General features: G+C 38.1%; 2 protein-coding genes across 2 annotated transcripts; both read left to right on the plus strand.

The window, feature by feature from the left end:
• Positions 1-4: 4 nt before the first annotated feature.
• On the plus strand, positions 5-19,249 carry atg2b (autophagy related 2B). The gene is made up of 43 exons (XM_014970049.2): positions 5-79; positions 730-1,141; positions 1,983-2,145; positions 2,251-2,403; positions 2,490-2,592; positions 2,950-3,109; positions 3,202-3,381; positions 3,494-3,590; positions 3,673-3,837; positions 4,149-4,300; positions 5,085-5,196; positions 5,298-5,541; positions 5,906-6,068; positions 6,183-6,275; positions 6,381-6,569; positions 7,087-7,360; positions 7,436-7,544; positions 7,613-7,814; positions 9,205-9,347; positions 9,990-10,147; positions 11,009-11,184; positions 11,282-11,432; positions 11,514-11,716; positions 12,205-12,285; positions 12,389-12,495; positions 12,578-12,670; positions 12,754-12,824; positions 13,216-13,292; positions 13,375-13,545; positions 13,631-13,763; positions 14,277-14,476; positions 14,560-14,789; positions 14,880-14,997; positions 15,345-15,536; positions 15,613-15,714; positions 15,797-15,875; positions 15,974-16,184; positions 16,267-16,336; positions 16,417-16,499; positions 16,606-16,727; positions 16,909-17,063; positions 17,524-17,673; positions 18,127-19,249. Exons 2-43 carry the CDS (start codon positions 980-982, stop codon positions 18,355-18,357), a joined length of 6,228 nt encoding a protein of 2,075 aa, XP_014825535.2. The 5' UTR covers positions 5-79; positions 730-979; the 3' UTR covers positions 18,358-19,249.
• Positions 19,250-19,379: 130 nt separating this feature from the next.
• Positions 19,380-24,256, plus strand: noxred1 (NADP-dependent oxidoreductase domain containing 1). The gene is made up of 6 exons (XM_014970050.2): positions 19,380-19,743; positions 20,370-20,545; positions 21,494-21,674; positions 21,750-21,904; positions 23,266-23,458; positions 23,582-24,256. Exons 1-6 carry the CDS (start codon positions 19,475-19,477, stop codon positions 23,715-23,717), a joined length of 1,110 nt encoding a protein of 369 aa, XP_014825536.2. The 5' UTR covers positions 19,380-19,474; the 3' UTR covers positions 23,718-24,256.
• Positions 24,257-25,295: the final 1,039 nt, after the last annotated feature.

Consider the following 25,295-nt stretch of genomic DNA (forward strand, 5'->3'; position numbering starts at 1 on the left):
TATTTCCGAGGGGTTTCGAATGCAGCATTGTCCATTGGTGCGAAGTCATGAAAGTGTTTGTAAACAACTCAATCAGAAGGTAACTTACGTGCTGCTTTAATGTAATTATTATTAGCTTATTAAATGCTTAACTTTTAGCATGTGTAATTGAAATGCTTGTATTGTGTATATATGTAATTATGAATGTAACGTTAAAGTCTTGATAAAAGAAGAAATGTTTGGTTTTATTTTAGCTAGCTTGCTAACTAGCTCAATGCTACAATCTTAGCTTGACGTTAGCAACCGGCCGGCTATGAAGGCTGTGAATGCTTCAGTTTCAGTGTATCCACTATGCTAATAGGCTGCTAAACATCAGCTAGCTTAATGACTTGCCTTTGTCTAACCGGTTGTCAAAGCACATGTCCGGTCGGTCAAAGACAGCTGTGCTTTTGTGTACAGAGCTAAGGCCCGACAGAGATTTTTATTTTTATTTCTGTGACGCTCACGGCTATTTCGCAAGCAGATATGAGTTTGAGAAAGGAGAATACTTATACTCACAACGTTAAAATACTTTACGCTTATTTAGAAATGTCATTTCACTTACGATTGGGAGCAGTTTAATAAATGTACAAAGTATAAACAGCCAAAACTTCTTCTTATTATTATTGTTTTTTTAATTTGTGTCAAGTCACATGTTTTGGTTTCCAATTACAAATGGAAGGGGGGGTCTTCTGTGTATCCTTTCTGTAGGTGCAGCAAACTGGAGTCGGATCAATTCCCACATAGATCTCTGAGTGTCAACACATCCTCCGACGTGTCCCAGATCTTGGGATGTGAAGGATGTTGGAGCTCACATTTGTTCAGTACCTTACAGTCAAAAGGATGACACAACTGTAACATAATTGATTCCTACACAGCTGTCTGAATAACCTCAACTTAGCAGCTCCACAGTCTCACAGCCACTTTTGTTACCACCGCACTGTTCAACCAACAAGTTAAGATGCCCTGGCCATTTTCAGAGTCCATCAAAAAGCGGGCCTGCAGGTACCTCCTTCATCGGTACCTGGGGAATTTTCTGCAGGAGAAACTAAGCTTGGATCAGCTCAGCCTTGATCTTTATCAAGGCACTGGGTCCCTTGCACAAGTACCATTGGATAAATGGGTATGTGTTGTGTTACATTTACAATTTTAAGAGCATTTATTTTGTTGAATTGTGGAACCCAAGTGTTACGTTGTGTAGTGAGTTCATACTGACTGTGAGATGCAATGTTCACATACAAAGTAGCTGAGGTAAATCTGTTCAAACGTGTCACGCCACTTTTTCCAAATGACTTAAAAGTAAATCTCAGAACAGTTGTATTATTTTTCACTAATCTACAATAAATATTGCTCATATGAAACATAAGCAGTTTTTATAAATAGGATTAAAAACATATCAAATCTTTTTTTAATCACCAAAATGTTTAGTTTGTTGCTGAATATGAGGGTTTGTGTCCTGAGGGCAAAATAACTGGAATTGCAATCATTTTACAGTAATGCCTTTATTTTATTTCTTCTTTGGTTCTTGGGCTATTTGATAAAAACAAATATTAAATAAGATGCACAAATGAGTCAGGTTGAGATCAAAATCAGATGTCTCTTAAGTGGCTTTGATTGGTTATTGGCAGGGCAGATAGTGAGATATATATGATTTCTTCTATACCAAAATGAGTCAAAACTATAAACAGACACTATTTTTGATCTATAAATGCATCAGTCAAAAGAAAGGTCCCTGATACAGCTTTCTACGGTTAATAAAACTGTGGTAAAAATGGGAATAATCATAATTTCTCCATTTTTATTTGGAATTAATATTGATATCTATATTATGTGCAGCAAATCGTCTCTTTAATGTGTTATAGTAATTAGAAAAAAAAAGTGGAATTAGCAAAGAAAACTGGAAATTGATTTCTGCCAGCCTGTCTTCTATTGGAACTAAAAATGCTTGCCGTCTTGTCCTGTAGTCCCTCAATGAGCTCCTGGAGACGGCGGATGCTCCCTTCGAGGTAATTGCAGGGTTCATCCAGACGATATCTCTGACCGTTCCATGGGCAGCGCTGCTACAGGAAAACTGTGCCCTGGAGGTCAAGGGTTTGGAGATGGTGCTAAGACCAAGACCGAGAGCGGGTGAAGAGATGCTAATTTTTGTCTATCTTTACCATATGCCTGAAATAGGAAGAGGCTTATGTTAAGCAAACATATTTAAACGTGAAAATATTGTTGTTCCTCCAGCTTCTGGCACTGAGCCCATGTACTGGTCCAGTTTCATGACAAGCAGCATGCAGCTCGCCAAGGAATGCCTGAGCCAAAAACTCACCGACGATATGGGAGAAAGCTTTCAGCCTTTTGAAGGATTGGAGAAGTTTGCAGAGACAATAGAAACAGGTATGTTATATCTCCACTCTTTATCAACAAGTTTAGTGAAAAATACAAAAACGGCCACATAATTTTTGTTTTCTATTGTGATGCAGTTTTGAGACGAGTCAAAGTGACATTTTTGGATACCGTTCTCCGAGTCGAACACATTCCAGAAAATTCTAAAACTGGAATTGCACTTGAACTTCGAATCAGGAAGTAAGTAAGAAAAATCATACATGGTCTACAAAAGTTTGTATGAAGAAAAGTGCAAAAATGCAGTTGTATTCACCACCAAACGTCATTCTTTGTAAAAAGTATTTTGCATGTAACTTTTTTGCCTATTCTTTGCCAAAAAGTCTTGCAATGATCATCAAGTCACTGGTTCTGGATTGGATTTCTGTTTGGAGTTTGAGTCATTTTTACTTGTGAATATTTTTAAAATCTTCTTCCACCATTTTTCTGTACTTATCTGGGTTCAAAAATCTATCATGTAAAATTCAGAATAACCCAGCTTGGGGATTGTTCAAGGAAAATGAATATAGTCGTGTAACTTCATTTTGTACATTTGTGCAGGATTGTGTACTGCGATGAAACCGGGGAAGAGAGTCCAAGTGTAAATGTGCATCAGCCAACCACATTCGCCCATAAAAACATGCAGATGGAAGGAATCACTGTATTCTGGGACGAGTTCTCAGTCGTGTCTCGCGATTGCAGATCCTCACCCACCCCTCCGGTTGGTGCCTCCAGTATTTCAGCTCCCAGAACGTTATGGCTCAGCACCACTTTTTCTTTTTGTTTTTAACACAGAATTTTCCTATTTTACAGGAAACCGAGCCAAAGCTCTCCCCCAGCTGGAATCCCAAAATTATATGTGAGCCCCATCCACAGTTTACAGAGCCGCTGTCCTCCATGACCCCCTTTGAAACTGTGCAGGTCGGAAGCCTCAGTGGTAAAATTGAGCTGTCCCTCACTCTGAAAAACAACCTAGCTCTGCCTGGTGCAAAGGTAAATTAGCAAAAATCTTTACTATAAATAAATTATTGATATTTATTCTGTATTTTTTTTTAAATTGGAGTAGTACTCATACCTTTGTTATTCTGGTGGTATTTCTTCTCAGTTGGATGTTGTTGGACACATTGATAAACTGCTTATCCTGCTCTCCCCACGCCAAGTTCATCTACTCTTGGATTTATTTGGAGCCTTTTCTGGAGGAGGTGAGAACGTAGATTATAAATGGCCGAAACAATCTTCACCAAAATGAGCTGTTTAAAAACATTTCCTGATCTCAATATTAAGGTGCACAAGAATGGAATAAGGACAGAAAAAATCGTCCCATGCAACAAGAGGATGAGTATCGTCTCCATTTGGAGCTGAACCGATGTCTGAAGAAAGACACTGCTGTTCCAGGAACGGACCCAGACCTTTTCGACAGCCAGACCACCAGAACTGTATCGAGTCGAGGTTGAAACAAAATGCTATCTCATCGATTTTCTATAATTGTTCTACACGTGACAATAGCATACAGCTCAAACAGTATAATCCACCTCATTTTGCATTTGATTTATTTCAAATGTCATATTTTGTTCAGAAATGGAAACGCCAGTGTTTATTTTGGATCCTAGAAGTGTGGTTCTAGGCTTTGGTCACGAAAAGCTCACACTAAGAATCGAAAAGTTTTCATTAACTTAAGTTGGACTTTTGAATATAAATGAGTCTGAAACAGATTGAAAGAACACTGTGTTTAATAAAACCTGTTTTGTTTCTTGCTGTAGATGATGTGTTCTTCTCCATGGCTGACATGGACATGTCTCACAGCTTATCGTCCCTCCCTCCTCTCGGAGAACCGCCCACTGTTGACTTGGACTTGTCTCTCAACAGCAACTACTCTGCCTCGCCTGGAGAGTCTCCATCTGGAAATGCAGCAGTGAGTCCCACACGCTAATCAAACTTTGATCTTCTTGTTTAGTGTTCTTGAACACATTGAAACTTGGTGAATTTGAGGTTTATTTAATGGTCAGGATGATCCTCAGGGTTCCTGTGCAGTCTATTTGTCTGGAATTCGACTGAAATATGTCACAAGTTTGGATATAGATGGAAAAGCAGTAGTGTGTGGGGGGAAAAAAAGAGTATTTCTGGTCATTATTTCTATTCTTTTTGTCTAAACGCATCCATCCATCCAGCTGTCTGTCCATCCACTGAAATTATCCTTTTTTCCTGTATGGAATAGTTTTGCTAATTACCAGGTTTCTCTTTCCATGCAAACTTAAAGAAAACATTAAAATAAGTAATAAATCCCTACTTATAACTTGTTAGATTTATTTTCAAAAATTGTCACAAACCGAACACTGAATTCCCTTCAGGATTGCAGGACTTCATGGACTAAAAATGTTCCTTTCTCAATTAGCAATACAATAATCTGCAAATCAGTTTTCAGTCAAATATAATTGAGTACAATAAAAAATAATGAAAATCAAGTTAACGCTTCTGTTTGCATTACAACCTCTTCTGTAGCTAGTGAAGTGTCTGTTATGCCATGTTTTTTGGTTGAATTTCAAAGCCTGCTTTTCTTTTTCTGATTCTCGATAAATTACTGAAATATTTTTAATTCTCTAAACCTACCTGGATTCTGAAATGAATCACTGAAATCCACTTTAAGATTATTGCATTAGGATGTTATTCTCAGCATGGATATCTGCCTGTGCTTTCAGGCGCTGTGGGATGACTACATGGATGTACCGCGACAACGAGAGAAACAGACGAGTGAATCCTCTGCCCAGTCGCGGGATTCACAGCTCCCTCAGAAACTACTGAGACAAACCTGTAAGCATGTTTAAATAATTAGACACGGCTTTTTTTTTTTACTTTGCTTTATCTGGAAAAGCAAGATAAAGATTAAACAATAAATTTTTTTCCATTGTCAGCCCATTCGTCTAAAACACACGGGGATGAATCAAGACCAGAGCTGGTGCTAAAGCTGTCGTTGAGTGGCTTTGCAGTCTCCGTCCTCCACATTGACCCGCTGCCACCTCCACATGCCGCCCCCAGCCCTGTTGGACCCCTGGCAGGACATTTTTTCAGCGCACAAGGCCCGGACCAGCTTTCTCCAGACGCTTTCCTTCGGTCTCGATCAATGTTTGATCAGGCTTGTACCCATGATCATTTAAGGTAAACGCTGTTTGCAGTTAATTATAACATTCTAGAGTGCCTTTTTTTAACTAGCTCAGGGGTGTCCAAACTGTTTGTCATGTGGGATAAAATATTATAATAGTATAATATTACCATCACAACTATAGGAAACCAAATAAACTTGGAAAATTTATAATTTTGTGTTGCATCTGAGATCTTTGTAAGTAGATTTTAATTTAAAAGTTGTGTTTTTTTTTCTTTATTTAATTCATTCTTGAATTGTGGTCGAGGTGGCTGCCCGCACAAAATCAGTCCAGGAGCTACAAATGGTTCCATAGCCTCACTTTGAACACCCTTGTACTAGATTAGTGGCTGTGTTCATAACATGGGCCCATGTTTGCAGGTTTGTTGGCCAGGGTTTGAAGATAAACTACGAGCACTGTCAGGGATCAAACCTGCGGACTTTCAGGACTGACATCTCCCTGAGCCAGATGGAGTTTGTTGAATGCCTGTTTCCCTCAGAGCCTCCAGTTGGTGGAAACCACAGAGGAATCCAGTATACTGAGGTCAGTATTAAGCTTTTCTTTCACTCTTGTTGAACACTGTCTATCCAGGACAGTCAAAGCTTCAGTTTGGAAGAGATTTAAAAAAAATAATAATTTTTTTCTGTCACACCTCAGCTCTTAACATTTGAGACCCCAGTCAGCGATGAAGCATCACTTTCCACCTGCCTTCACCTGCTGTACAAACTGGCTGAGCGCAGAGGCCCTCAGGTGTTCACCTTTAATCATAAACAAATTAATAAATTAAATCCCAACTTTATCATGGAATACCTTTTCTGCATGGCCCACTAGCTCGCTGTTTGCTATTCTGTTCAGGCAGGCCAGGTGCGTCTCAGCACAGTACCCAGGAAAGCCGAGATCCGGGTGGAGCTGGGTCCTGTGCGCTCCGAGCTGGACATCAGCATCGTCGACCGTCTCAACTCTCTGCTGCAGCCTCAGAAATTAGCAACCACAGAGATGATGGCCTCCCACTTGTACACATCTTACAACAAACACATCAGTTTGGTAAGTTGCAGATGTTTATTGAGTTAACCGGTTTCCTAAAAAAAGTAACTATGAAATTGCTTTTTATTAAAATTAAAGGCTCATACCATTATATCAGCCTTCTTGCATATTTTCAGTACAGACCTTCCCAGATTTCCAGCGATACAATTCCCTTTTTTAGTTTGATATTTGTATTGCGATCAGGTTTGAAACATAAAACTTTCAAAAACAGGAAGGAAGAGATGGAAGGAGGACGTGGGAAGTGAATTAAGAAAGGAAAAGTAGAGAAAGAATTGTATGAATGATGGACTAAAAGGATGATGGAGTAACAGAGGAAAGTAAAGGGAGAAGGAAAGCAGGACACACAGATGGAAGGAAGTATGTGAAACTTTTAGAAACATGCATGGATTGAGGGGAGAAATGCAGTTTTAAAGAAAGAAGAATAGGATTAAAGAAAGGGGTGCCATTATTGTAAACATTTGTTGCATTATTATTATTTTTTTTTTTCTGACGCACGGATTTCTTGGATCGTTTTCAGCACAAAGCCTTTGCAGAGGTTTTCCTGGACGACACCCACACTCCCTCCAACTGTCACATATCACTGACAGTGAATGCTCCGGTTCTCGGCCTCTCTGTGCGCTTCCCTATCCCCGACCTGCGTTCAGATCAGGAGAGAGGCCCCTGGTTCAAGAAGTCCCTGCAGAAAGAAGTTCTGCTTATGGAGCTGGAAGACCTGGAGATGAAAACAGAGTTCATGGGCGGAAGCTCACCCAACCAAACCAAAATGGAGCTCACCTTCAAGGAACTTACTGGTTCGTCTTTTGTCAGAAAGAAAGAAAATGTGATTATGAAACTGCCATTGACTTGGTGGTGTTGTCATGGTGCAGGAAAGTTCCAGGAGGAGCCGGATCAACCGGCTGCCCGTTTCCTCAGGGTTTCCCACAACATGGAAGGAGACATGATGACGTCTGAGAGTGTGAAGTTTGACTGGCCGAGGTACGTTCACCTGAATCGGCGAGTCCATTGAGCCCCGATTTGTAGTGACAGATAATTCCTCTGAGCAGGGTCGTCCTGAAGATGAATCCCACCACGGTCCATTCAATACTGGAGCGTGTGACGGCTGAAGATGATGAAGGGGCTGAGGATCATTCACTTGAGGAAGAGGAGGAGGAAGGGGGTGCTCATTCGTTGAAGGACGTGTGTGACTTTGGGAAACCAGAGCCGTCGCCCTTTTCTTCGCGCAAGGTTATGTATGAGACTGAGGAGGTGAGTCATAATTCTTACATCATGTCTAAACTCATGTTCCTTGAATTTTTCCCCATTTTGGTTTCTTTAGCAACACAATACTCAAAAATGTGTATTAAGATGCTCTAGTCCAGCGGTCACCAACTCCAGTCCTCGAGGGCTACCATCCTGTAACTTTTAGATGTGTCTCTGCTCAAACACACCTGGATCAAATAAACTGCTCGTTTCCAGCCTATTGCAGAGAGGAATGAATGCTGGTGAGGGAATTCAGACATTTTGGAGCAGAGGTGAATCTAAAAGTTGCAGGATGGTAGCCCTTGAGGACTGGAGTGGGTGACCCCTGCTATACTCAATAAAAAACAACCACAGTCATAATGACTTTGAACACAGGGCAGTCTTGGAATGTTAGAATGACCTAGTCAAAGTCCAAACCAAATTTATCCATTGACCTCCTTTGAATAATAATTACCATTCAGCATGTAGGGTGGCCATATTTCTAAAGTTTATATTTTTTACAATGACTTTTGCTTGTCATGTGTAATGTTTGCACTGACTTTAGAATATGGCACACTTTTAAAATTTTAATAGTTTTTTTCCCATACCATAGCAGGAAATCAGAACAGTCCGCTGAGTGCTAGATTCTGTTGGCCATGAAATAGTTTGTAATAATTGATCAGGGGGAAGATGGCGAAGTTATAGGATTTAATTTTTCTCACAGTCTTCCCCATCACCACTAGAGGTCATGTCAATCTCAAACAAGAATCATGCAAAAAAATGTTCTTTTCTTGAGGGAAAACATTAAATGTACTAAAGATTTTAAGAAAAACAAGCTGAGTTAAATGTAAAACATATTGTAGTTATTTTTAGAACATCTGTAACCGTCTTCCTGTCTGTCTCTCCAACAGGAATAGGAAGGCTTCTGTTTTTTCTGCTTGTAATCTGAGTGTTTTGTTGTAACTAAAGGCCAAATCTGGATTTAGCTTTTTAATACATGTGAACATGGTAAAGCTATATTTAAGGTATCTCTCTTTAGAAGCTGCATGTATGTTTTAAAGTGCAAATATTATGCCTGAACAGAGTGACAAACAGAAAACAGCTATCACAACTTGATACATACTAAATGTCCATCCATTACACATCACTTTTCTCCTTTAAAGAGTAAAAAGTCAAATCTGCAAAAATCTACTTTTTTCACTCTGTTCCATGTTCCAAAGATTTAATACTAACATTTGAGAGACAGGTGTGGTTTATCCAGGTGCAGAAATTTGCATCCTGGAGGGAGGATATTCTCTGGTCAGCATATTAACATGTTTGACTGATGAATTCTTACGCAAATGAGGAACATGTTTTACAAATCTGATCTGTGGGCAAAACAGGCGGTGACGAGATGAATGCGTTTCCCTGTTTGCAGATGATCATTCCTGGTGATGTTGGTGAAATGACAGAGTTCCAGGAAAAAACCATGAACAACTCTCGCTTCATCCTGGAGCTGTGTTTCCCTAATGTGCAGCTGGCGCTGCCCGGCAAGACTTTCTATGAGAAACTGCACAACAGGTTCATCATCTATTAAAAATAAACACAACAACTTGACAACTTGTTATTAACTGGTAGTTAAAACACGTTAACCATCCTCTTATCTGCATGAGTTCTTCAACAGAGAACAAAATCTTAGTCTCAACTGATCAAAGCAGTTAAAAACCCCACGTCTTTACATGTTATTGTAGAACAGACAAGGCTTTTGTTCTGTATCTTTCACAAACAACTGGTTGGCATGTGTCTACTTGTTGCTGCACTTAAGATAAAAATAACTTCTGGAGATCTTTTAATTCCCTTAACATCCTCCACACTGTGTATTATTTCAGTCCTCATCCACCCCAGTGGTTAAAATTAATGGGCCTTTGAGTTGCATCATATTTAAACCCCTGAGGAACAGAAAGTCATAAACTACTAATTAGAAGTTCCTAGAAACTGATCAACTTGAAACAGTAATTAAAGAAAGCCGTCAATATTTATTTAACAATTGATTATTAGATGCAGTGATTTTTGTTTTTGCCACTGAATTCATGCTCTCAGATTAAGACCACTGCAATGAAAAATCAGGCTTTTGCACATCTTCATTGTGCGTACCAATAACTGTGGCCTGCACTGTCCTGTGCACAGTTTCACGAAATAAAACATGCATTCTCCATGTTCTAGGATAAGCAATGACCTTTTGCTGTGGGAGCCCACTGCCCCGTCCCCGGTGGAAACCATAGAAAGCATGCCGTATGGAGTTGGACTCTCTGTTGCCAGCCAGTTGATTAACACTTACTCCAAAGACAGTTTCAGCCAGTTTCGCTCTACTGGCCCTGATGGTAAGATTAAATTACCCGTCTCATATTCAGAGTTTTTACAGGTACTTGACATCCTTCGAAATGCTTGAATTTCATTTAGGTGTTTTCAAGGTTTGGACATTTTTTTGGTTTCTGTACAAAGTCCTTTAAAGTTATTGATATTCAAGCTGCAGTTTTGTAATAAAGTGTAATGTAAAGCCTGATTAAAAGCCTACATTTGGGAAATGTTGCATTTGAAACCAGATAATTTCATGCACCTTGTAAAAAGACAAACACATTTTTTTCTCACTGTGTGAAGTTCAATCATACTGCAGTTTTCTTGTTTCAGGTTAGTTAGAATTACCAAAATTATTTCTAATTACTAAATTTCTGAAAATTTGGCGAGAACATAATTTAGGAATTATTTTTGTCTCTTGTATTTTGTATTTAAGCATTTAACCTGAGCAGGAAAGTCATTAACCTTAACACGATTTGTTTGGATTGTTTCAGTGTAATAAATATTATTCCTAATGGCTCAATGAGTTATTGATCTATTTAATTTAAATAAAGGTTGCATTATATTTTTTATGTTAAATAATGTTATTAAAATTGTGGATTTTCTTTTCTTAATTAGTGTTTTATTATTGGACCAGTCAGGTTTATGGAATATGTGTCAGAGACTTTGCAAAACATCAAATTTTGCTATACTTTACTTTGCCATGCCCCTTCTGTAGAATGTAGAAAACCATCACAAAACATCATTAATAACAGTAATAATTGATACCATGTAATATTGATTTCAAACGGTCTTTTTCAGTTGATTTCTATTGTTTTGTATATGATATTTCAGGATCTCAGATGTTTTTATGAGATCTTGTTCAAACCATCTCTCCTTGTTTTCAGAGGAGACCAGTGGCTCAGAGGAGGAGACTATGCATTACTACTCTCCTGCCTCGGATCTGGGCTTCAGATCTCGAAAGAAGAAAAAGCCCAAAGCGCACAGCAAAACCTCCCAGAGCCTCTTCTCTGTCATCCTCTCTGTTAATCATGGGTTAGTGGCGCTTCAGACAAACTCTAAGGTAAAATCTGATAGATATTGTCTTAAAATCAATCAGCTCTAAAAACCTTTCATATGTGCTTCATTAGTTGTTTTTTTTTTGTTGTTGTTTTTTTTAGGAAGAAGATAAATCTTTACTTAGAAACAAACATGGGGAGTTCTGGATTGAGGTGAAAAATGCCGTTTTGTTCAGCGTCACTCAGTATGAAGGCTTTAAGGACCAACACTACATTTGCTTTCACACCAGCAGCGTTTGCATGTACCAGCAAGGTACCACTTTATATAATTCCTCCTTATTATTCAGTTTATTGAACATCACTGTAAATATGTCATATTTATTAATCCACCCAGGACTCCTAGATGGAGGCATCAATGTCTTAGACATCAAGTTGCCGTGCAGGACACATCCCCACTGGCTGGAGCCGACCATCTACCAATCAGAGACTTCTTCAGAAAGGGCCTCGACCCCCTCGGAGGGTATCGGTCTGGAGGCCCGGAGCATGGTGTCAGTCGCAGTCAAAATCTCATCACAGAGCGCAGAACGCAACCTCAAGGTCAGACATTCAGATTGACCCTCTGGAAATTTTTGCCACTTATTGAACAAACAACCAAAGAGTTTTATGTTCAGTCTAGTTAAACAGAATTGGAGGGTTAAAGGGTTTTCTTATTCAAGCTTTTTAAGGTATTAATAAGGTAAAGAAAATGTTGTTGTTTTTTTTATCTTAGTGTTAATCTGCACTCTCCCACTTACCTTAACTTGCTGCTGTGACACCAGAATTTTCCCTCTGTAGGAAAGTAAAGAATATTTCTGCTCTTTTCTAAAAGCACTTGAACCATAAACCAGAGCTGAAAACATGCTTGTGCTGTGATGTAATTTAAATCAAAAATAGTCTTTTAAAAAGTCTGAAATTTAACTTGGTGAAACTATATGGAATCTGATATAAAAGATAAGTAAAGCTTATTAAGTATTTCTTAACTTAACTTGTGGAATATTTAAGTGAAATATTCTCACTTCAGTGGCATCGTTTTTTTGCCCATGCAGGAGTTTCTGGTTGCTGTTGGAGTGAGAGGAGCCACACTGCAGCACAGAGTGGTGCCACCTAATCTGGGCTGGTACGATCAGGTAAAACAAAACAAAACAAAACAAAAAAAATCACACGCCATGTTTACAAATCTCTTAAGACAGGCAGACATTAAATGAAATAACTTGTGTTTTTCTGACACAGATTGTTGACTTTCTGAATGTTTCGGCTGAGCCTGTGTTGGGTTACGCCCCTCCCATGTCTGTCACCACTCTACATTTACACCTTTGGAGTTGCTCATTAGACTACAGGTAAGGCAGATTTTACACTGACTGCTAATAAACATGTCTTTATTAGCAAAGAATATTAACAGAACAATCTTTATCTTGTCAGACCTCTCTACCTGCCACTCAGGTCTTTGGTGTTTGTAGAAACATTTAGCATCTCCAGCAGCGTCTCCTTAGACAATTCATCTTCAACCTTAAGGTTTGGCTGCTTTCTTAGTTATTTGAGAAATATTTATTTAAATCCATTTGAAAAAACAATGTTTTAAAACATTTTCCTTGCAGGATCATTTTGGATGAAGCTGCTCTGTTCCTCTCGGACAAGAACAATATGGTTTCTGTTAATCTTGCGCGGGGTAAGTTGACTTGTTTTAGTCAACATTTAGGACTCCGTCTTGAGATGTATGGAGTTGGATTTAGTTTGGCCTGGCTAGATTTGGAAAAAGAAAATTAGAGTGCAAGATATCATTCCCATTGTCTACACGTTCTATCCATAAGCTTGTCCTTTCTCCATAAAGCCGTCTGCCCGGACATGCAGCAATCTCCTTGAATATTATTTGTCTGTCATATATTCCTTTGTCCATCATTAATTGCTGTTTTCATCCATCACTGGTTTTGCAGTTAAAGTCTGACCTCAGCAGAGATATTTGCAGTAATGTCTTAGTAAAGAAAACATTCTTGTGTAAAAGTATTGTGTTTAAATGTTTCTTGCTTACTGTTCTGATCATTGTTTCATCAATATGACAGACTATGTTCAGGTTGTAGACATGGGGACACTAGAGCTGAGGATTACAGCTGTCAAACCTGGAGCAGATGGAAAGTTGGTAAGTTTATCAACTCTACATAGGATTTTTCACTGAAAGGAGAAAGTCTGATCTTTGTTTTGTTTTGTTTGTGGGGTGATAGTCAGAGCCCAGATTTGAGCTGCGCTGCTCCAGTGATGTGATCCACATCAGAACGTGTTCGGACTCCTGCGCTGCCCTGATGAACCTCATCCAGTACGTGGCCAGCTATGGAGACCTGATGCCCCCGGAGGAACTGGAGACCAAGCGCAGCAGCACCACACAAAAAAACAAGGTGACATTCAACTCCTGAGCTGCTGCTACACAAAATGTTTAAAACAAATATCAGTCTTAAATTAATGATTTATTTTTTTTGACAGGCGGAGGTTCCCAGCAGACCAACATCTCAGATCCCGCTGCTTGCTGAGAATGAGCTGCAGATGCTGCAGGACCTGATGAGTGAAGCTATGGAGGAGATGGACGGGCAGCAAGCGCCATGCCCGCAACAAAATGGTTCAGACTTTCCTCAGTTAAAGAAAATTCATTAAGAATGTAGTAGTTTACTGTTAAAATATCACTGTGTGGAAATACATGATTAATTCGCAGTTTAGCTAATAAGTATGTGGTTTGATTTAAACTGGAAGTGCTAGTTAAGGCTTTAAATTGTAAGAAAATGGTGATAATGTTCATGTTCTTAGATTTTATGTGGTAAACCAAGAGAAAATGGCATGTATTTCTGCAGTGGGAGCAGAATGACGCCTTATTAAATGACACAATTATGTTGTCTATATTTACAGATAAAGTAAGAAGTTCAGGATATCATTGGATTTTGTTGTTTTAATGTGACAAAATGTAGAAAAGTTTATAAATACTTTAACAGTATTTCTCTCCAAAAATAGGTCAAGACACCTATTTTGATAGATTTTCTGCATAAAAATGTGCAGAAACGAAAACCTAAGGACCTTTTATTCCAGTTTGATTAGCATGATGGATCCGCAGTTTGCTTACATTTTTAATTATGTATAGGTTCCCATGAGGAAGAGACTCATGACCACGACGCACCCCGCTCAGACCTCTTCCTGTTCCCTGATGAGAGTGGGAATTTAAGCCAAGATACAAGTCCCATGTACCCCATTCTTGCCTCTCCGCTCATCACGCCTGCGCCCAACCTGGCCCAAGAGACGGATGACTTTTGCATTTTGGAAACTCCTGATTCCAGAGGAGAGGTGAAGAATTACTGACTCAAATGTTTACTTTTTTTTGTATGCAAAACGTGTGTTGCTTCACTTTTAGGGTGTTTGTGTTACAGGATCAAGACCAGGAGCCTGTGGTAAAGCAGCTCACCTCGGATCCAGTGGAAATCAAAGACGATCACTTCAGTCAGCCTTTGGAAGGGAACGATTCCAGTCGTGGAGCCATGAACTTTCCCATCCCAGAGGTCCGCTACCTCATTAGGGAGATTTCTGTCATCTGGCATCTTTACGGAGGAAAAGACTTTGGGAGTTCGGCGTGCATTGCTTCACCTGCCCGAAGCCGGGGGTGAGCCATTCTTGTTGGTTTCTCTCAAAACTTGCACAAAGGGTAGGAAGCATGCTCTCTAAGGTTTTTGTCCCTCCCTGTGTGTTGTAGATCTACTCCTCATAGCTCCCCATCTCAAACTCCAGTTAGACAAGTGAAGAGTTTGGGCCGTATCGGAGGAGGAAGAGGAAGAAACCCTGATGTCCTGATGGAGATACAACTCAGCAAGGTTGCTTATCATTATTATCATTATTTTTTATTATTGAACAAGTGTTTATTATAGAATATTTATGGTTAATTTTCAATCTGTGAATACAGAAGTTGGATGCTTTTGATCTACTAAAAACAGCTTTTTTTTCTATTTTCTGGATAAATTAATTATATTACACAGCTCTGCAGTTAAAACATTTCAAACCAAAGACAAAATAATCAGAGTTGACATTTTTAACTTTCCGATGTTGATCACCCGCCAATCTTTCTGTGCATCCCACATTCATTAGAATCGTGTTGTTCTTTCTAAATGTTATGGTAATTCCTTCGGTATTTAACTTTTATCTTCTCCATGCTTGAAATCAGGTGAGATTTCAGCATGAGGTGTACCCACAGACCCCTGTAGCATCTCGTCCAGCGATGGACCAGCCAGTGTCCCGCCAAGTGTTTGCTGTGCAGGACTTGGAGATTCGGGACAGACTTGCTACCTCACAGATGAACAAGTTCCTGTACTTGTACTCCAGCAAGGAAATGCCTCGAAAAGCCCATTCAAACATGGTGAGACTGGCAACATACTACGACCTTTGTTAGGTTTGTGAATTTCTGGAACTTCATGAGTACTTTTTGGTTTTAGTTGACAGTTAAGGCTTTGCATACGTGTCCCGAGTCAGGCCAGGCGCCTCCTGAGTGCTCCTTGCGTGTTTCTCTAATGCCTCTTCGCCTCAATATTGATCAGGTATGACAATCAGATGTAGATGTTTGCAATGTTAAAAATGTTGAGCGTACGCGATAACATATTATTTTTGGTTTTCTTAAAGGATGCGCTGTTCTTCTTGAAGGATTTCTTTAGTAGTCTTGCAAATGAAGTGGAGTTTTTCTCCCCTCCTGCTCAAGAAAGTAAGCCCGATAATCAACTGGCACTTTTACAGTTGTGCATTTTAACACAGTTTCACAGCTCATGTGGGTTTTCGACTTTTTTTTTTTTTTTTCCACAGCTGTTTGTGTTACAACAAAGAAAGTCGCTGCCCCAGAGATATCCTGCAGCTTCTCCAAACAGACCGTTAGCAGCCAGGAACCGGCCCCGATTATTTCAGTTCCTGCTCAGAGGCAGATCAGCATCAATAGTTTCTCAACGTCGGGCAGGGAGGAAGTAAATGATGGCGAAGCTTCTTCCTCTCCGTTTTCAGACCAACCGATCTTCTTCAGGTCAGTGGAAACTAAAAACACTTTAAGCCAGAAATAATTGCAATGCAGTATGTTCATGTTTAATCCTGCGTTCTCCTTTCAGAGAATTTCGGTTCACTTGTGAGGTTCCAATTCGACTGGATTACCATGGGAAACATGTATCGATGGATCAGGTATGTGATCTGACACAAAAGTGCATAAATGATTTCTTAAAATGAGTTTTATTAATTATTGGGGTAATATCTTGTTTCAGGGAACATTTGCAGGAATCATCTTTGGGCTGACGCAGCTAAATTGTTCAGAACTGAAACTGCAGCAGCTCTGCTATAGACAAGGGTGTGTTACCTGAATAACTTATGAGACAGTGATCCATTGCTCCATCTGTTGTCTTTGTGACAATGACCTATTTTTCAGACTAAACTTGCACTTCTTTGTGTTTCAGATTACTTGGTGTGGACAAGCTGTTTTCCTATGCAATAAATGAGTGGCTAAATGACATAAAGACCAATCAGCTTCAAGGAATACTAAGTGGTGTGGCGCCTATTCACACTCTGGTGAAACTGGGTGAGCAATAACTTTTGGATCTAGCTCATTTCCATGTGTTCCTCATATAACTACCCCCACTGTCACCCTGGCATCTAATGCTTTTTTTTTTTATTATTTTTTTGCATGTTGCCTGTGAGGCTGGGATAACTTGGGGATTTCTGTTCACGTGACATCTAAGTGAACTTCTTGTTCTGTTCAGTTCACGGCCTGAGGGACCTGGTGTGGCTCCCTATTGAGCAGTACAGAAAGGACGGCCGGATAGTCCGGGGATTTCAGCGTGGCACGGCCTCCTTCGGGACCTCCACAGCCATGGCTGCTTTGGAGCTCACAAACAGGATGGTGCGGACCATCCAGGTAAACTGGTTCTGAGTACTTTCACTCTCATAGGACATTTATTATAATGTGAAAATTATAAAGCATTTACGGCCTGAAGAGGGACATTGTGAATGAATAAGAATTAATTTACAATGCAGTTACGGCTGATGATGATTTCCATTGTTTGACCCCTAACCTATGGATAATACACAAAGAAACAGGAAGACAGACAAAGAGAAACACTTAAAATACATCTTCTGCAGTTTTCTGTTTCAGCTTCTGCTGTATTAGTCCTCAGTGCTAATACAGTGCTATTCTTTCCAACGTTTCTGCTCTTCTGATATTTGCAATATGATCTAGTCTTCAACAAATGTTTCTGCTTCAGTTCAACTTCAAACACAGACCACTTACCAGTAAACTTCACAGCATTCCCATCTCGTTTTTTGGAAGGAAAAGCAAATTTGTTTTATTTTAATTTGTTCAAATTCTGTTTCTTTAGGCAGCAGCTGAGACGGCTTATGACATGGTTTCTCCAGTACCTGACGAAAGAGACACAAAGAGGGTAAAACGGTACTCCCATTATGGCCTTGCTCATCAGCCTGTGGACCTGAGAGAAGGTGTAGCCAAAGCTTACACTGTGGTGAAAGAGGTAAGCAAATGGCTCATCTTACCATTCCTCTTGAATATATACAGTTAAAATTAAAGATGTTTACACACACTTAAAAGAAGCACAAGTTTCAATTTGTTGTGAACTTTTTCTAGTTCACACAGGATCAAAAAAAGAACATTTAAGCAATTTTTTGTGGGATGTATGTATATTTTTGAGCCTGTATGTATGATTTCTTTTTAAACAGATGTCTAGCGGTAAGCTAACTATTTTCCTTATTATGCGTGTACATGTTTTCTCTTGTTCTTGTCTCTTATTTTTTTGTTTTTAAAAATCAGTTTGAAATAAATGAATAAATAAAAACAAAGAAAATTCACTGAAAATTACATCTTTCCATTCCACCCTGAAAGAACAGCATCAATACGGTGATATTCATGCTGGGTAATGACCGCATGTGAACTTCTGACCAGAACTGTACACTGTGTCCTCCCACAGGGCATCACAGACACCGCTCTTACCCTTTATGACACGGCGACGCGGGAGCACGAGCAGCGTGGGATGACGGGAGCAGTCGGCGGAGTCCTCCGCCAGCTGCCACCAGCTGTAGTCAAGCCACTCATCATGGCCACTGAAGCCACGTCTAACGTCTTGGGTGGGATGAGGAACCAGATTCACCCCGATGCGCGTCAGGAGGAGTCACAGAAATGGAGGCATGAGGAGGAGTGATTCTTACTGCTATGAAACCATGACTGTAAAGCAGATGCAGGCAGGAATGGGGTTTTTTTTGTGTTTGAGGAAAGGCTGGCAGTGACTTCTGGTGTAAATAAAAACAGTCTCATCCTGTGGCAGTGTGACCTGATGCCATCCAGCTAACGGTTCCCTCACAGTGCCTTCATGGTCATCAGCAGTGTACACCGTTTTGCTCAATAAATGGATTATATAAATTATAAATGTGCAAGCCACATATCATTCTGATCGGACATAAATTGTGTCAGATTAGAAAACAGAATTGTGACAGGTCATCTCATTAGCTTCCTTTTCAAGCAGCTCTGTTTACAGATAGTGTTGTTATCCTACCACTACTACTTAGTGTCAGCAAAAACTAGAGTACGAGGTTTAATTTATTACGTTCTATGTTATTTAGTGTAAATATTCCAACTTTGTAATCCATGCAAATTTAAAACAAGAACTGAAACCAAATGTGTCAAAGGTGTGTAAAGTTATTTAATAAGCACTTTTAAGTGACTTGAAGGGTTACATGTCCAAGTAAATGAACAGGAAGGTAATCCAAACACATTGTACAGCTGCACAGGTTTATTTTGAACTGTAAGGTGTGCTATTTTCACAAAAGCTGCTATTCAGAAAGTCACTTTTAAATATTTTGTTTCCTTTAGTTGCAGCTTTTTACAAAAATGATTCATCTGCATCTCTCATGTCTTATCAACTGTTTTTATTTCAGCGAATGAATATGGATGTTGTGATAATTTGCGTCACACAATTTAGATTTGCATATTTCATTGTTTATGTGGGAAGAATAATTTTTCCTGGGCATAAGTGTAATGTATTAATTGTATTAAAGAGGTTAGAGGTAAATAAACTGTTCAGATCATGTGCATCATTTTTTATGGCACTATGAGCCATTATTTACAGCGTTAGACTGGATTCTGATTTTTACCCTGCAAACATAAACGTCATATCTTCATCACGCCTTTACGTCACCGCTCATCGTTTTTCACAGACTTACAGTTTATTTTAAAAAGTGTAAGTATGAAAGGTATACTTATCTTCGTCTAAACTCATTAAAACTTACCACGCAAAACTTACCACTTAGTGGTGTAAAAAAATGTGGGAGAACGCCTTCAAATCCAAAGTTGGTGTTACTATGACAACACAATGCCGCTTTTTTTGTAGACAAGTCAACCCTGTCAACAGCCTCACATCAAACTTACAGGGTATGTCGGACATTGGTTCTGGTTTGACTATTTTATCGTTTGAGGCAGAACTGACTCTTAATGAAAAGAAGCTACTTTACCTCCGTGCGCGCTACGCTGGACTGACGTTTTGCGGGTGCGCGCACGCAGTTTTTTTATGCAAGTTGGTGCACTCATTAAAGTAAGTTGCCTGCTTAAACCGTGTCTAGTCGTTAGTGTATGAAAATGTTGAATATACAGCTTAAATTTATCACAGCCGGATAAGGACGTATGGACTTCAGCTTAGTTTGAAAGTTTTTTTTTTAAAGTACCAGAATCAGGCAGGTTAGCTAGCATTAATAAACAGTGACCAGCAGTGACAAGAGGAGTAAACACTAGCAGATTTAGACAGAAACTGAAATTGTTAAGTTGAATTGAGGACAGTCCCCTTTCAGAAATCTACCTAACATGAATTATTTATTAATTAATTATTATTTATATTTATACAGCATGGACTAAGTGCATAGTGTGCTTATATCACCAGGTTTCCTTTTGTATAGTGTCTACATTTTTATGAAGCTTTACTGAATGAGCTCAAAATAAATCTGATCAGTTGTGTTAGGCCTTATGTGATGTTACCAGAAACATTTTTTTTAAAATCCTAAATTAATAACATTTTACCACAAAATACATCTACAAAGAATCCCACGATGTTCTATAGGTGTTTATGTCTAAAGTGAGACTCGCTGATTTTAGCAAAAACTCTGACCAATAGGCTTAAACAGTTTGTGCTTCACATGAACAATAAGGTTGCTGTGATGTTTCCAGATGTATCATAAAAAGGAGGACTGCTGCCAAGGAGTTATATGCATCAAAAGGGCATGGTGAACTCTCTGTGGGGATACTTGGTCTGGGTACCCTGGGGAAACAGCTGTTACTCTGCCTCCTTAAAAAGACCACCATCAGACCCACACAGATTAAGGTCTCCACGAGAAACCCAGCAGGTATGGTGACTTCAAAGTAAATCTGTTGCAAAAATGTCCTGCAAAAATGAATGACGTCACATTTTATTCTTGACCTGTTTAGCCTGAAAAACAAAGATGGAAGAAAAGATTACCCTTAACTGCATTTAAACCTCTTTTTCTATTTGTGCTTAAACAACATACATTTCTTAACCCAAATGTCTCTCCTTCAACACTACAGTTACCCAGGTGATCACTAAAGTTGATTTAATCTTCCTTAAAATAGCAGTAAGGGTTAGGGTATGTGCTTCAAAATGGTCTCAACTTGATGTCACAATAGCACATAATATTGTTGGATGGTAAGTTGTCTAAATTGTTTATTGCAATTAAACAATTACGTTGTTGTTTTGAGACAATTTTCAAATTATATAATGATAATGGCATAATAATGCAAGTTCACCCTCTCAAAGATGAATAAAAATAATTTCCAAGGAACATTTAACACTGGAACTGGAAGATATTTTAAATATCCATAATAAATAAACAAACAACCCATAAAAAGGACACAAGAGTCTTTATAAACAAAAGGGTCTTTCAAAAAAATTGAGGTATTTTACATTAATGACTGAAGCCTTTTCACAACAAAGTCTGTGGTTATATTTGTTTTCATGCGAACATACATTTTTAATTAGGTTTATTTCATCATGTCATTCATTGCTTAATGGCTTTTGCAGCGTAATGTTATGATGTGGCTTTTCTTGTTCACACATGCGCTCCTTCAAATCTGACTGAGCTAAGCCTGTAGGTACACATAATCATATAAAATACAAATTTGTGGTTCTGACATGGCAAAGGATAAAAAAGTTGTAGTGGTACAAAGTTGTTTGAGGGGCAAAATAGTAATTAATCCAGCAAACCACTTAGATATTTCACTACAGATTTGGCTCACTTCTTTTTCTACCAGCAGTGTAACGAATGTGTGTGTTTCAGAGGAGTGTGTCCCGCCAGGAGTCGAGTGCTTCTTTGACAATCGTTGTCTGGCAGCGTGGGCGGACATTTTGTTCCTCTGCTGTCTGCCTTCTCACCTTGACAGAATCTGTGCTGATCTCCATTCTCATCTGCAAAAGCACTGCCTTGTCTACAGTTTCATCACAGCTGTGCCCGTCAACCGGTACACCCGCACCTATGCACGCTGGCAACGTGCTGTTTTGATTGATCTCTCACTCTTAATTTTTTTTCATCTCAGTTTAGCTCAACGTCTTGGCCACAGTTTTGTTCTGAAACCACAGTATCAGGTGGAAGCGTGCGACACCTCAGACCTGTGGCTGTCCTACTCCCGTGTGACCGAAGCTTTGTCAGATCTATCACTGATAGAGGCATCATGTCCTCTAGCTATGAAAGGTTGGTGAGAACTCTTTTAAGTTGAATATTCATTTTCATAAAGCAGTGATTCTTGAGAATAGGGACAAAACAGGTCCTATGGATAAAGCATGAAATTTGAATAAAATACATAAAATATATTTTTTTCAAATATCTAACTAAACTAACCTGGGTCATGTGAGCACAACAATGTATATTTTTCTTTTTTTTGCTGAATATTTTTTTATTTTAAACATTGTAGTCGGTGGATGATGCCTGTAAAAGCCCTTGTCCAGGAGCAGAACTCAACACATTCTTATAGTTTAAAACAATTAAAGAAATACTAAAATTATATATTATGACAATTAAGTATAAGTAGTCATATAAATAATTATAAAAGTATCGATAAATTGAATTAAAAATAATTTTTAGATATTTTCCAACTCCGTTAAAATTTGTCCTTAGTTTTTGTCAACACCGTCAGAAATGAAAAGAATGTAAAAAAATCAGGCATTATTGGGGGGCACCAGAACTTCTGAGGACCCCATGACGTTGTCTTTTCTCTTCCTTTGCTAGGAGGGCTAGTTAGCTCCGGTTAGCTTAAGTTATTCTTTAGTTTTTTCTTCTGTTTTATTCCTAAGTTGTTTGTCACAACAATGATGTGTCAACTCCATAACTGACAATTTACAAAACTTTGATGAAATTTTGCGAAATAAAAGCTTAATTTTGGTAAACTGTAAAGATTTAATGGACCTGACGAGCTACAATATGGCCTGCTTCAGAATAACATCATATAAATTGAGGTAGTTTGGCATTTCGTCAACTCCATCAGATGTCAACTCCGTCAGAGTTTTTCTGACTCTTTCAGTGAAATTGTTGTCAAATCTCACTTAATTGTGCAACTAATTCATTTTAATGTATTTTACATGAATTGCATTACTTCACATGTACCAAGTTTTTCATTTTATTCACTAGTTTGTCACCACCTTCAGTTCTGTGTCAACTCCGTCATGCACTGTCAACTCCATCAGATGGACTTTTTCTTGTTTTTTGTTTTAAATAATATTTATTTTATTTCTTGAGAAGCATTTGTCTGTAAATTGAGTAAAAATATCACTAATGGGGTATTTTAAAAATCATTTTAGATTTATTTTTGTCAGATGGTGATGACAAAGTTTTGGGTCAGGTCGATTAAAAATGTAATTTTTAAAAAAGAATTCGCAACTGGGAGCCTGTACCTTAGCATCTTCATATTTTCTAAACATTATTTGTCATATTTGCATAAATAAGGTTGAGAAATAATTAAAAAAAAAATATGGGAAAATTAAAACCCATTTTGTCCCTATTCTCAAGAATCACTGAAAGTTGTTTTTCTACTAAATTATGTTGATTTTAAATTGTAGGTGGCATCACTCTAGGCCTGAAATGGGTATGTGGAGTGTTGTACAGCCTGCTAAACATCTGCACCAATGTCTGTATGGGATCCAGTGAGGCTCTTTCTCTAATTAACAGCATGTTTGCAGAGAATAGCATGAACAATGAGCCTTTAAAAGTAGAGAGTTTCATCGCTTCCCCATCTTTTCTCCATCCAAATAAGTGAGTTAGTGAAGGATGCGGTATTGCATTTAACCTTCTGCTACATGAACAATTGCAGTACAAAGAAATACAAAAAGAAGAAACTATAACAAAGGGGAATATCTTTTTCTTTACTCAACAAAGGTCTTTTCCCTGGATTTCTCTCGTTGACGTCCAAACCAAGGAGACACCACTGCTGCACTTTGTAATGAACAGTAAACCAGTTCAAGAAAACATCTGGACAACATACAAATCAAACCTGAAAAGCACAATAAAATGACGACAATACATCCCAATATGGAGAACATGTCAATATCTAACACACAGTTTAGAATAACATTTTCTTATTGGATTTTGTAAAACTTGATGTAGCCTTTTCTGGTATTTAATTTGTCGCAATTAGTGTTGTTATAAAATTAAATAGCATATAGCAAATTATGTGATATGTAAATTTTTAAAATATATGCAACGGTTCTTATTTTAGTTGTAATACTAGTATATGTAAGAATGTAAAATCTACGACTTGTTTTATATGCCATGTTTGTACTTTTATAATGATTTTTACTTGTGCTTATTATTTCTTTTTTATTATGTTACACCCAACATTTCCTTTATTTTTAAGCCATTCACTGTCAATAATAGAGCTTGTCTTCTAGTGCCTTGCTGTATTTGTACCCTAATAACTTTGCAGGATGCTTGTATGGATTGAAACATTGAAATTCCAGTAAATTTGTTCTCATTCATTTCCATCTATTTAGAATTAAAGTTGAGGACGAGGTAGTTTCTAACCACTGTGACCAGCAGCAACAAAAATTACTAACGAAGATGTGCATTTTTTTGTAGATGTTTAAAATGTAAAAACAGTACGGAACACATATTTTTGCTTGTCTTTTATTTTATTCAAGGTGTAAAATACATATTTCAGTTGCAACATAAAGATGTTGAAAATGTAAAATCAATAAATTTAAAGACCAAAGTAATTTTCTTTGAAATTGATCGAGTGGTTTATAGTTACTACTGAGGTACATTTGCATTAACATTTTGGGGAAAAAAGTACTTTTAGGAGTAGTTTTGTTGCACCATAATCTTTACTTTTACATGAATAAAATTATTATTAAATATTGCTACCATTACTTCAGTAATAGATACTCTTCTTGTCATTAATAACTTAAATGAATGAAGAACAATAATCAAAATTGCATTTTTTTTGGGTACTCTACCCATCTCTGTAAATATTTTGCATTAGCTATGAGTATTCACCATACAAAAAATAATTTAAAAAACATGTTAAAATGTATCCCTAAAATCACTAAATTAATCTTTGCAACTCCGTGTAAAATGCTTCTGGCTTTTGAAGCTGGATTTTCAGCTTTTCTACAAAAAAAAACAAAAAAACGTCAGATTTCCTTTTTGCTACAATGAACAACATGTTTCCAGAGGTGAGTAGCGGACTACTCAAGTGTAAAGTGATAAGTTGCCGGCCAGGAAATTACTCAAGTAGGAGTAAAATATAATTTGGCAAAAAGGCTACTTAATAAATTCTGAGTAACTCGTATTAACATCTGATTTAATATTTAAAAATGATGTCGTCAGACAGACTAAAAATTCTGTGCAAATGCTGGTATTTTTTAAACTAAAATGAAAAAAAGTGTCACAATATGATTATTTTAAAAAAATGAGCAGAAGAAACTTTTTTTCCAACAAAATGTTCTGTCTTGTGCATTTTTTCTGTTAAAAATATGTTTGTTCTTCAGTCAGTGAAGTTTATCCAAAGATCTTACTCAAGAGTAGCATATGGAGATAAAAAAAAGTAAGAATTACAAGAAAGTAAAACTACTCCTAACGGAAATTTTCCCCC

This window comes from Poecilia mexicana, unplaced genomic scaffold (assembly GCF_051168715.1).
Source record: "Poecilia mexicana isolate PSO_F unplaced genomic scaffold, ASM5116871v1 scaffold_22, whole genome shotgun sequence".
NCBI lineage: Eukaryota > Metazoa > Chordata > Actinopteri > Cyprinodontiformes > Poeciliidae > Poecilia > Poecilia mexicana.

What these genes read in the sequence shown, in the direction of transcription:
- atg2b (XM_014970049.2), top strand. Translation starts at nt 980, where the DNA reads ATGCCCTGGCCATTTTCAGAGTCCATCAAAAAGCGGGCCTGCAGGTAC. An exon ending in TGCAGAGACAATAGAAACAG is followed by an intron (nt 2,404 to 2,489) that starts GTATGTTATATC and finishes ATTGTGATGCAG; the next exon opens with TTTTGAGACGAGTCAAAGTG. An exon ending in GCGCAGAACGCAACCTCAAG is followed by an intron (nt 11,717 to 12,204) that starts GTCAGACATTCA and finishes TTGCCCATGCAG; the next exon opens with GAGTTTCTGGTTGCTGTTGG.
- noxred1 (XM_014970050.2), top strand. Translation starts at nt 19,475, where the DNA reads ATGTGGGAGAACGCCTTCAAATCCAAAGTTGGTGTTACTATGACAACA. An exon ending in CTCCACGAGAAACCCAGCAG is followed by an intron (nt 20,546 to 21,493) that starts GTATGGTGACTT and finishes TGTGTGTTTCAG; the next exon opens with AGGAGTGTGTCCCGCCAGGA. An exon ending in ATGTCCTCTAGCTATGAAAG is followed by an intron (nt 21,905 to 23,265) that starts GTTGGTGAGAAC and finishes TTTAAATTGTAG; the next exon opens with GTGGCATCACTCTAGGCCTG.